Source organism: Asterias rubens, chromosome 7, assembly GCF_902459465.1.
Source record: "Asterias rubens chromosome 7, eAstRub1.3, whole genome shotgun sequence".
Classification (NCBI taxonomy): domain Eukaryota; kingdom Metazoa; phylum Echinodermata; class Asteroidea; order Forcipulatida; family Asteriidae; genus Asterias; species Asterias rubens.
Genome location: NC_047068.1, coordinates 8540230 through 8552886, shown reverse-complemented (window position 1 = coordinate 8552886; position 12657 = coordinate 8540230). Strand labels below are relative to the sequence as shown.

At 39.5% G+C, this 12657-nt stretch overlaps 1 protein-coding gene across 1 annotated transcript in view; it reads right to left on the bottom strand.

Moving 5' to 3' along the window:
* Positions 1 to 371: 371 nt before the first annotated feature.
* Positions 372 to 12657, bottom strand: part of LOC117292391 (GTP-binding protein Rhes-like) — a 56382-nt gene continuing 44096 nt past the window's right edge. The window contains exon 2 of the mRNA XM_033774419.1: positions 372 to 1157. Coding sequence (XP_033630310.1) covers positions 574 to 1157 — 584 coding nt within the window. The 3' untranslated portion in view covers positions 372 to 573. The remainder of the gene's footprint in view (positions 1158 to 12657) is intronic.

The window sequence follows — 12657 nt, the reverse complement described above, 5'->3', positions numbered from 1 at the left end:
TTTATTGACGTATAACTTGGGAAAAGGGCGCGGGGCAGTAAATATCACACTCTCTTGCTTGACGTGATCTTTACAAACTGCGTTGCGAAGAGAAACTTTAACATTTATGAAAAATCTTCCCACAAGAATTTATTAGCAAAACTGCCGTGTTGAATTGAAAGGATGGTGTTGCAGTGTTAGTCTCACTCCCAGCCGGCTGGACATTCGGTGTAGGCTTTATCCCAAGAATTCTGAATAATAAATTGTGTACTTGGATATACAACGAACTAAAGAAGACTAGTAGGTGCCACTATGGACTGGTCGGTATCAAAATCGATACTAATTGAAAACCAAATTTATTCCTAATCGAAGTGATCGCAGTATCCCTGAATTTCACACCACGGCATCGTGCAATATATCGCTTGGTCTTTGGCCTACTTAATTCAACCTCATAAAAATTCCTCTTTTTGGTGGTAAACAGTGACCACGCGTTTTCTATTATATTGAACAAATGTTACATTACAACTTAATAAGGCTTCGAAAAAATGTCTTTGCAAAATAATATTGTCATTTCACATTGGTTGGGGTGTGACGTCACTGGATCACGCATGCGCGTTTCTTTGTGCTGCCACCGGAAGCAGTGTCCTCCCCTTCAGCCTCGTCTTCGTACTCATCGTCGTTATGGTGATGCTCCTCGCGTAGCACATTGGTCCTGACCTGCATGAGGTCACTGCGCAGACTCGGTCGCCTTGCATTCGGCGATATCACTCCGCATGCGTCACTGATGCGCCTGCGTAGTGACAAGCCCCTCGGGCTCGTCCCACTGTTCAGATTGGTGGAGGTCGCAGCCGTCACCTTCCTGTGCATAGATGGCGTCATCTCACTGGGCATTCGGGCATTTTCAAAAAGTGTGCGAAAAACACCGTCAATGTTACAGTTATTCAGAGCGGATAACTCGTGGCACGTGACCCGTCGACCGGAAGAGAAAGCCCTCTTGACCTCGTCTAGTGTGACCTCCCGGATGTCGTTCTTGTCGGTCTTGTTTCCCGCTATCACCATGGGAACTGCCTTGGTTCCTTTCCGGCTTCTTTTGGTGTCGATAATCTGTTGACGTAGGCGGCGCACTTCTTGAAAAGACTCCATGCTATCGATGCTGTAGACCAGCAGGAAAAAGTCGCCTGTGAATAAGAATTGAAACAAAGTATCGGTAAATAAGTTTATGTACGCTTGGTTATGTTTTTATTGGCGCTATAAAAAATACGGCAAATTTAAACTTTTTCATTATTTTGTCGTCTGGGATAACATAGCTAGCGTGGTATCCTCGACACACGCCATTAAACAATCATCAAAGACCCAATGGCCTAAGGGGTAGATACAGGTGGCTGAATAATTGGTTTACATTATATGGCGGCTACCGGTTCCTAAAAGAGGAAATTACTTTTAGCGCTGTTTTAAGATCGGTCTTCAGTCATGTCGTTTTTTTCTGATATTCAATTTGCATGCAGACTCGACGGCCGTTCATTTGTTGTTTTTCCGTCAGTCACGTGATAGTGGAGAAAATGTCGCTCGCGAGTGGAATCAAAAACGACGAGAAAGCACGAGGTTTGTCTTTCTTTAAGGCATCGTGATCGCCCTTTGCAAAATACAGACTCTAAAGCTAAAATGGCAGACTTCGTTCCTAATCTTGGTATCTATTAACATCTTCGTGGTCCACGTACCATGCAGGTAGTTTATATTCCTAAATGCTCGTACCCTTAAAGTTAGCCATTCCGTGACTTTACTTAAATCACCAACTCAAATAATCGTCTTATTTTCCTTGTCAGGTAATTTATTTTTCTGACCAGTTTCCAGGTCAGCCAGAAATGGGGCAGGTCCCACATTGGACCCGGGCTACAGTTCACTTTTGACCCATAAGGAGTATTGAAACCAAATAGAACCTTTTCAGAGACATTCATCTTACATACATGGGTCTTGATATCCTTTCTTATGCTTCATCTCAACCGTGCAATGAATTCCTTCACATCAGGGTGGATTGTATATGCATGTTATACTTTGATCCTACTATAAACCACTGACTGTATATTATTTCATAATGACGAACGCCACGCGGTAAAGAAATGTTTTAAGGTGACTTTTATACTACTGCTCAATATACGAGATACTTCAAAATAGTTCGGGGTATGTAGTCATGTCCAGTCACACGGGGCAATGTGAAGGCAACCAGTTCTGGGCAATCGTTAGGAAGAGAATCCATTCACATTTTGAATGTTCACATATTATTCCTAAAGATTGTCAGACATTGCTTAAAAAAACTAACTCATGTGCTACCAAAAGTGTTCATATAAGCACTGCATTTGGTTATGTCCAAGTTGGCTGTAAAAGTTGCCTCATTATTATAACAAGACTATGGTCGGTAAAACACTCCAACAACTAATGAATCTATGCAGCTGAAGTATGTTGAGGAATGGTTTCCTTCGAAGTATTATGGTTACACCCAAGGACATTCGAACATAAAAATGCGATGCATGCATGAATCTGTTATCTGAGGGCTGGTGCCGTTTAAAACGTGGATGAATTTGACGTTCTTGTGAACATGCCATGACAGTTTGTTGTTGTTTTCTCAGCAACTACACACACTGTACGCAGCTGAAACTTTCACAGGGGACTTTAATGGACATTTCTTTAAAACGCTTGCCTGTAAATTAGCATAACTTTAACAAAATACAATTTAAAGACCATTGCTTTAAATTGAAAGAATTCCCGGTGGGATTCGAATTGACAGTGGTTAAAAGGGGAAATTCCGGGATAAGACATCAAACCAAGAGTTTGAGTTGAGTGTTTTGGACTCCTCTACAGTATATGTAGGAAAGGTTGTAATGTCCACACAGTTGAATATTTTACAACCGGTCGCAGAAGGTGACAGGAAATCTTTTAAAAGGATGGGACAACCTACAAACAAACGAAACTCACATACAACGGGGAATTTGAAACGACACACGGAAAATCTGTACGTGCGTGTGGTGTTTTGATAGTTGCGTTTACAGTCGTTGACTTGGGGTGTAGGCATGCCTACACCCCAACTCAACCTTCACACTGTCCAAACTCTCAGGGTCGGAACCAGTTCCGAACCGGAGATTTTGTTCACCCCGTTTCACACTGTACAAATGTCAACCCACCTCCGATCCGGGTAGCATGCTCTAGCCGGATAAAAATCAACCCTGGCAGGGGCTAGGGTTGAAAACCTCAATTCGGTCCGAAATTTCATTTTTCGGCGTTCACGCATTAGCCGGTTCAAGTAAAAACCAGTGTGAATGTTGCTTATCTGTAATAGTGTCTAAAAGAAGCGAGGACCCGGGTTAGGTTTCAACGCGGTTCGAAATGGAGGTCGTGTGAAAAGGCCTTTATATGGTTTAAATTGAATTTGACGGTTTCTAGAATGTTGCGGCCATCTTGTGTATAGGTTACCTGTATTGTAATACCCTTTATACCTCCAACATAGTGCAGTAGCGCAGATCAATAAAGAACCATCCTATATGGCAAGTTTGATTTCCATTGCATACAAGATTGTAGAAAGCACGCCCGAATAAGAATAATATTTATGTATTTATTTTCTCCGTTTCATCGATCTTAATCGAAACGTCATTCTCCCGGTACCACGCCCAACACCAACATCACTAAAATGAGAAAACTACTCATTCTCAAACTAATCTCACATGTTCACGGGTGCATCAAAGTCTCGGTTAGCCTACATTCACGAAACAGTCGTCGGGTAAACCGAAGAAATGGGTGTCTATCTCGTTCTAAAGAGTACAGGTTCGTGATAAGTTTAATTGATTGGTAATAATGACAGAGAACGAAGACAACAAGACAAAACCAACAACAAAAAACATGATTATAAAACTGTTAAGAAAAACTTTTATAACATTCAGCCCTTTATCCGGAGTCACGTGACACTAATAATTATACATACATACAAAAAAGTTTGTGTTGACAAATTAACAGCAGATAATGACTGCAATGAGACCAAAGAATGAATGAAATCTCCGCAGTAAAAAATAAATATATAATATCTATCACTCGATATCCAGTTATGGCTCGAGACACCTTTCCCTTGTATGGGCTCGATTCAGTACAATTTCCTGGTTACAAATATGAACTCTTCTCATTAGAAAAAGGAGGGGCAAATAATTACGGGAGCATTGTGGCAAAATGGGGTCTGCTCCTTCTAAACATGAAAAAACGCATTCACCGAGAAGCATGCAAAGACCGGCCTTGCTTTGTTACGGGTGAAATAGATCCTGCTGCCCCGCCGAACCGTACGGAGTCACCACGCTTCACGAATTCCCTTACGGTGTGTATATTATCATCTACTCAACATTTTTTTCTTTTTTCAAATATGAAATCAAGTTGAAAACTTCCTATAACCTAGGGGTTCTCCACACTTGCAAAAGTTGTAAACATGCTGTTATAGGCCGTGTATTTTTAACAAGAGGGAGCACAAAATCTGGAATTTTGCCCAAAATAGTCACTAAAAAATACTGTAGATTGTTTTACAAACTTTCAACTTTTCCTTTAGTCGTCGGTTAAGAATGAGAGACTTCACAAATAATAATAATAATAACAATAATTTATATAGCCCAATATGAATTGGCATTCCTCAAAGCGCTTTACAGCAAAATGAAAAGGATTACAAGAAAACAAAAACTTATTATAAACACCGTCCAATTATACAAACACTGTCCAAAATGGTCCTTGTTTATAAAGACCAACGCCTGTTGGCGTAAAGGTTGACTACGTCATGTGTGTAGACTTGAAAAAAATACTTTAAAAATAACAACAAAATAATTCACTTGACTGAAAATATATTATTATTCCCAATATGGCCCTACCTTTCAAGACTCTAGGCCTGTTATAATTTTAAGAAATTAAGTTATAGTGTATTTTGTAACTATAACTGTCGGCTATTGATGAAGTAAGGCGGCATGGGTAACATTTCCCTGAACGAAAACCAATCAAGCGCCCATCCAGACAAATCCTACGAAGGATACAAAAATAATCTTCTTCCTTATATAGCGGACGATATTTTTCCGCGGGAAAATTGTGCACTTATTTGCACTTCCATCAGGAAATAAAGGAAATTGAGCTGTCATGTAAAACTGCCAACCGCTTCAAGGTTTTGACGTAGAAACTGTCCAGTTATAGTTGTGCTTATGATTAAGTGTGTAGCTGCGAGGGGTTTGTGTAATGATGTCATCATCGTTTCCTTGAAGACGAAGAGGTTTACTTTCCAAGACCTTTTCTATTTCGTCTGTTGTTTGTCACATTATTGACAGGAAACCTTTCAGGTGTTTTCAAAAGCTGTCATAAGCGATCGCTTGTAACTGTGAATAGGCGAAACATAAGACTGTAAACGCGATATACTCACATTAGGCCTATGTATTTGTCGCAGTGATAATGGCGAACCGTATTAGTTTCGCTAGTTGTAATTCAAGAGGCAAATTAGGGTATTTAACTCACTGGTAACTCACTAGTTACAAAACACTGTATATGGTTTTTGTGCACGGAAACAAACTATTTTAAGAACAAGGAGATAGCCAAAACATTACATTTTTGAAAGATAAGTCAATGTGCCCCTTTAAAGCGAGCGGTGTTGAATGTTGTTTAAAAGAAAAGAGCATGACAAGCGCTGAGACGGGGGAATGAAAACGACTTGACAGGGCGGGGAAATAACAACGCACAAAAGTCAATGAAGAACACGATGCTATAACGACTCAGTGTCCAAACCCAAGGGCACAACAAGTCAATTAATTAAAGAAGGCGTCTGAAATGTGCTCATTCCTTGAACATAATTATTTCTTGCCAGCCACGCTCGTGTCGGATTTAAGTGACAAGGCCATACTGATTTGTCTCTTTTTAATATATCCAAATTAAATCACCCCCACATTGTGTACAGCAGGCTTTTACATGGGTGTGTATAGACAAGGGGCACGAGTACGTGTTATAAATCAAAGCGGGGTATCGGGATCAACACGTTCCTCTTGGAAACAGTCTTTCGAGGCGAGCTTGGACGAGATAGACTTTTTTAAAGGCACTGGACACCTTAAGTAGTTGTCAAAGACCCGTGTACTCACTTAGTGTACCCCAACATTGTATGCATTTAAGTAATAAATCCGTGAAAACTTTGACTCAATTGGTCATCAAAGTTGCAAGAGAATGACAGAAAAACGCCGTTGTTGCACCCATCTTTGTGCCTTCAGATGCATTGAAGCCTTTTATTATTTGAGTGCGAAATTACTTCTTTCTCAAAAACTACGTTACTTCAGAGGGCGCCGTTTCGTTTTATCAACAGCTCTCCGTTGCTCGTTACCAAGTAAGTTTTTACGCTAAGAAATATTTTGAGTAATAACCAATAGTGTCCAGTGCCTTTAAGACGAACTTGGCTTCTTGTAAACGAAGATAATGTTTATTTATATTCATCATGACTCCGAATGGTTTAGACAATTTGTCCTAAATGGAGGAAACGTAATTCGCTTGGCGTTGGAACATGATTAATGGCTTGCTGGAATGTTACTTAATGAACTTGACTTCATGGGGCTGCCGTTGTAAATCACGGTGAATTGGCACAATATTCTGAAATCTGATATATCTTATGATTATTGTTATTACTAAATATTCCTGGTATAAATTAAATCAATGTAATAGCACTGTGATCTGTTTGAATGTGGACACAAACCCACCCTTAACCTCACCACTCTCGCCCACTCCCCTCACCATCACCACCCTCACACCACCAACCTCATCCACACACCAACACTCTCACCTTCCTTCCCTCAATCCATCTAAAAAATGTTGTTCAAGAAAATCATCAAAAAAAAACAATAATAGCTGTCAAATTGACCTATAAAGCATTTTCAATTATATTTATTTCTTTACTTAGTTTTAAATGAAAAATGCGAAAGCCACTCAAGGTGAGTGAATATCAACGAAATACGGTGAGAGAAGAAACCTGACCACATTTCTCTTGAACTGGCACAGATTGTAAGCTGGTGGGACATAAGATGCAAGGCAGGGAGCTCAAAAGTCCAGCAGTGCGAGGGGAATTAAGCCAAGGAAGAATATGTCACAGTACGTGACCTTTTGAACAACACAGTAAAGGGACTGACGTGTGGGTTTGGTTTGCCATTAGTTTATATGCTTTTAAAGGGTTTTCCCAGCCAACTTGTCAACAATTATTTTTTCAATTTAGCACTAGGCTTTAATATTCACATTCGTTTTCAAATGAATGCTCCGTTGCATCAGCATTCAACACTCAAGGCCTAATTCAAATTTCGCAGTTTAGCATTGACTGGTCACAAAGAACATTCAGATTCATTAGGTGGAAAAGATCATTAAATGTAGCCGAAGCCAATAAAGCAGCCAGAGGCTGGTCAATATCTCAATTTCATAAATTGTAGACTATGTATAAGAAATTTAACCGAAAAATGATGCCTTTAATTGAACTTTGTAGAAATGACCCGAAACTTCAATGGGTAGCCTAATGAATCGCATTGTTTTCGTTAATAGTGTCGGAATTGCATGGTTACAATACCTAAAGCAATGCAGTGCAAATCGGGAGTAAATATTACTGGTCTTCGGTATGGTATTCATCCATTTGTGATGGTCTAGCCGAGGGATGACGTTTCCTCTTTGAAATAAAATGCAATGTATGGGGCGCCCTCTAGAGGATTTATTCCAGTCTGGTGAGCTCAATGGCAAACGGGTTTAAGGAGATGATCTAAACACATGTGACACACAAAACGCTATTCTGATTATGCTTGAATGATGAAACGTGACGTCATTTGTGTGGGTCTCTAAGAAATGAAAACGAGTGGGACTTTTGAGAACGTTATGTGGGAGAAAACTTTCCAGGTGTATTATTCTCGGATAACCACACATTCAGAATTACATTTATTATGAAAGTTTGCTGCCACATCGTTCCAATGTTATCATTTTTCGCACACTGTCTCCGGACAAACTTGTATACTGGTATCATAGTTATTAAAAAAGGAAACTTTCAAAATAAAAGTATTTTAAAGGTTTTTTAATTTTCAATCAGTACGAATCGTGTATCTTCTCTTTAACCTGTCCCCGTGGGACTATCGTAAGCCATTTAAGAGAATTTCACGTGTTGTTCATCCCATGTCGTGTTTACCAGATCATGACAAAATCAACCAACCACACAAACAGATGACGGTAATGTAGTATGCCAATGGCAATCGGCTTAGGTTTGGTTCTCAGAAAAACAATCCTCCATAAATTGACCATCACAAAATATAACGATCACTGCAGGTATGTCCGAATTGGGCAACAACTCACATGGCTGCAGTTAACACTATTGGTAATTACTCAAAATAATGTTTTGCATAAAAACTTATAACATTGTGAGAAACGGCTCGCTCTGAAGTAACGTGGTTTTCGCGAAAGAAGTAATTTTCAACGAATTCGATTTCGAGACCTCAGATTTAGAGTTCTAGGTCTTGAAATCAAGCATCTGAAAGCACACAACTTTGTGTGACAAGGGTGTTTTTTATTTCATTCATATCTCGCAACTTCGATGACCAATTTTAGCTCAAATTTTCACAGGTTTGTTATTTTATGCATAGGTTGAGATACACCAACAGGGAAGACTGGTCTTTGACAATTACCAATAGTGTCCAGTGTCTTTAAGTGGAGGTACGAATACATAAGCTGCAAGGTTTTAAACGGCCGTGAAAAACTAGTAGCTACCCTTTTATTCCCATTAAGTTCATAAATACCTGTTTGGTTAAAAGTCGTAATAAAGTAAGAAACTCTGTAAAACTTATCCGTTTCCGATGTGCTTGAGCTCTGTATGTTTCTACCTCCATGGTATGTTCATATTACAACCGGTTATAAACACTGGTCATTGTCAAAGGTTTAAACACCCCCACGTGATGCGCTCTCCACCAAGGACTAGCGAAACTGTCTGAGGTATTTATGAGTATTTAATCATGAGTATGAGTAAACAAATTGAGAATACAAGCTCTCTGTACTCAACTTTATAGAGCTGCTGAGCAAATACGTGCCCGGAACCAGTTAAAACAATAATGCGCTATATGATCTTTTGCTTGCTCTGTTTGCTGCTAACCGTAAGCAATTTTGTGTACTTTGCTTTGGAGTCAGTAGGCTATTTATAGAACTGGCCCCTACTCACCAGCAAGGTGAAACCTTGTCCAAATTTGACCAAGCTTAGCAGAAAAATATATGTGAACAAAACTTTTTTGTCATAACTGCGAGACTGTGATTTTAGACCGTGAGTCCATTGGTGCGTTAACAATGGACATCGTGACGTCACTCATCCGCTAACATGAATTCTACCAGCAAGTTTGAGTGTCTTTTGCTTCGCTTAATGTTACAGTGTTTATAAAATATCAGTTGGCAATTGACTTCCTCGTAAGCATAAAACATCCGCTTACCCAAGCTCAATGAAAGTGGGTCACACTTGACGGTTGTGACGGATGAGGCTAATATAAGGTCAATGACACTCACCCCGAGAGAGCTAGAAATGTAAGGCTATGTATCCCGTGTGTATAATTACTGAGTGTCGAAATCATCAGCTAGGGGCCGGACATTTATGAGACAATCATGGCATCATTAACGTCCTCAGACGGACAAGTCATATAAGTGAGCATCATGGTACAGATGTACACCCTCAGGGGCATACAATCGAGCTGCATCTCCTTCCACCCGATACGCTCTGGAGTCTAAGATGACAGTAGAAACCCATCGGAGTGAATCAGTAACACGCCTCCCAATAGGGCTGTAAACCTATAACGATTTTTCGTCTACCCCCCCCCCTCTCTCTCTCTCTCTCTCTCTCTACCCGGCCCTTGAGCGTCATGATTACTCCTCTCTCGATTTGATCAGTTTTCAACTCATCGTCTCCGTTCCATATATAAGAAATCCCCCGTAAAATTGCTTCTCGTATCCACACCCAAAGGACTTTAGACAGATGCATGAGAATCTGACGTATCTGGAGGAGCTTGAGGGGTATACAAGTGGAGGGAACGTCCCCGGATATTGCTATCAGAGTAGGACTGTATAGAGACGGGGATTATAGAGTTACATGCAGCAACCTCGGCAAAATGTAATCTCTCATTTTGAATTGATAGTGACGATTCATAAATTTGTTTTCTCCGTCGTCAGAAGTACCATGTTTCCGCATCACTTCAGCATGCAGCTATTTTATATCTTCATGATTTCAGCATCAGCATGTGGCACTTGTGTTCCACACTTTGCTGAGGTAAATAATTATAACGGGGGAAGACGGGACGAATAAGGTGATGTGGCCCCACGGTATTTTGATTAAATGCAATATAATCATGAAGGGTGCTCCAGCACAAGTGTAGGTGCTTAACATTATTTGCATGCCTAGTAAGGAGCGATAGAGACTTTGGAATGGACAATTTAGTTTCGCAAGATTGTACATGACTTGTTTGATTAGTGTACACTCATCCATAAAGAAAAACTCGCCTTAGATCACAGATTTACACAAAACTTACACGGTCTATTGATGATGATAGTAGAAAACATCCCTTTATATATTTTTTTTCTAAAATGTCATATGATGAGAAACAAACTAATTTCCCGTTTGGAGTTTATCGCTCAGTGAGCGTTTGGTAAAAAAATATTTTTTAATCGATGTCATGCAACATGTGTAATCGGTTTTTCACAATTTTCTCGTGACCCAGACGGCCGATCGATCTCAAACTTCTACAAATTTGTCATTTTATGTACAATTATGCCATGTTCCTTTAACTGTATGTACATTTCTACTACAGAAACCAAGGGATCGCTCATAACATATAATAAGCGACTAACAATGGAACCCTTAGCCGGGAAGATACCATGTATTTTTTAGGGCGATGAAGACATTTTCGTCGTGGGAGGAAAACTGCAAACAGAGAAAACCCACGTAATCAGGTGGTGATTGATACAAACAAACAAGTCATACAAGACTCAATGTCAAAGATTTATAGAGCTGCTTAAAGGCAGTGGACACTAATTGGTAGTTACTCAAAATAATTATCGGCATAAAACCTCACTTGGTAACGAGTAATGGGGAGAGGTTGATAGTTTAAATCATTGTGAGAATCGGCTCCCTCTGAAACGACGTAGTTTTCGAGAAAGAAGTAATTTTCCACGAATTTGATTTCGAGACCTCAAGTTTAGAATTTGAGGTCTCGAATTCAAGCGTCTGAAAGCACACAACTTCGTGTAACAAGGATGTTTTTTTCTTCCATAGTTATCTCGCAACTCCGACGACCAATTGAGCTCAACTTTCACATGTTTATTATTTTATGCATATGTTGAGAAGACTGGTCTTTGACAATTACCAATAGTGTCCAGTGTGTCTTTAAAGGCTCTGGCCACTAATTGGTATGTTACTCAAAATAATTGTAAGCATCGAAACTTACTAATGAGCAATGGAGAGTTGTTGATAGTGTAAAGCATTGTGAGAAATTAATCCCTCTTAAGTAACGTAGTTCTTGAGAAGATGTATCACTCAAATATTGAAAGACTTCAGCTGGAGCATTTTAGTAGACATCTTTGCAACAAGGGTGTTTTTCTGTCATTATTCTCTTGCAACTTCGGGGACCAAATTAGTGCAAATATAGTTGTACAGATTTGTTATTGTATGCATTGGGATATACCAAGTGAAACCTTTGGGCACACAAAGTAGCAACGCACAGAGAGATTGTCATGCATGCAGCAAAAACTACAAGTCACAAATAATTAGTTGTATCCTGCTCGTTAATCTGCTCGTACGGAATCTGTTCTAGACAATGCTACTGGGCAGTGGGGCGTGATGCAAGCCTGAGTCCGCAAACGAGAATTAAATTTATGAAGGAGACCATGGGCCAACCTGATCCATAAATTAACCGGATTTTCTATTACACTAAAATAAAACGAACTTTTTTTGTTTAATGAGAACCCAGACTTTGCTTAGCAATTAAGATTAATTCAGTTGCGAGTCTTCCAAGAGCTGTTGTGTGCGTGAAATCGAACCCAGACAAATCATCCTTGTGGACAACAATGCCACAAACGGACAATGGTATCCTTGTAGACAAACATGACTACCACAAACGGAACAATTTCTCAATGAATGTAGACTGTAAAAAAACTGCCGTCCTCTCACCTGAAGATCATTGTGTAATACTTCATCACGCGTCATTTTGTAAAAAGGGCTTTAGGCTATCGTTTCTTCAAATTTGAATAGTTAAACTACACCATCTCATAAATTCTTCCTACAACTATAAAATATTTTCATCATCGACTTCACTGACTCAATCACTCCATCGATTGAAAGGCTAACCGTACTGTTGGATTCATTAATATTATAACTAAATTAAACTGGTTCAATTTGGACGCGCAATCATTTTAATTACCCAATCAAGCAATTACCATACCAAAAAATGATTGCCCATTTTGAATCAGGCATTATTTTGTTTCTTATTCGGTTTGTAGTCATCAGAACCTTATGTTAATATAGTGTTGCCTCCCCACCCCATCCCCCATCTTCAATGTAATTACTCTATAGAACCAATCTCATCCACACTGTTTTTTACAAATTAATAAAGAAGGCAAATTGAACAGATATGCGTATATGTCCTTATTTAT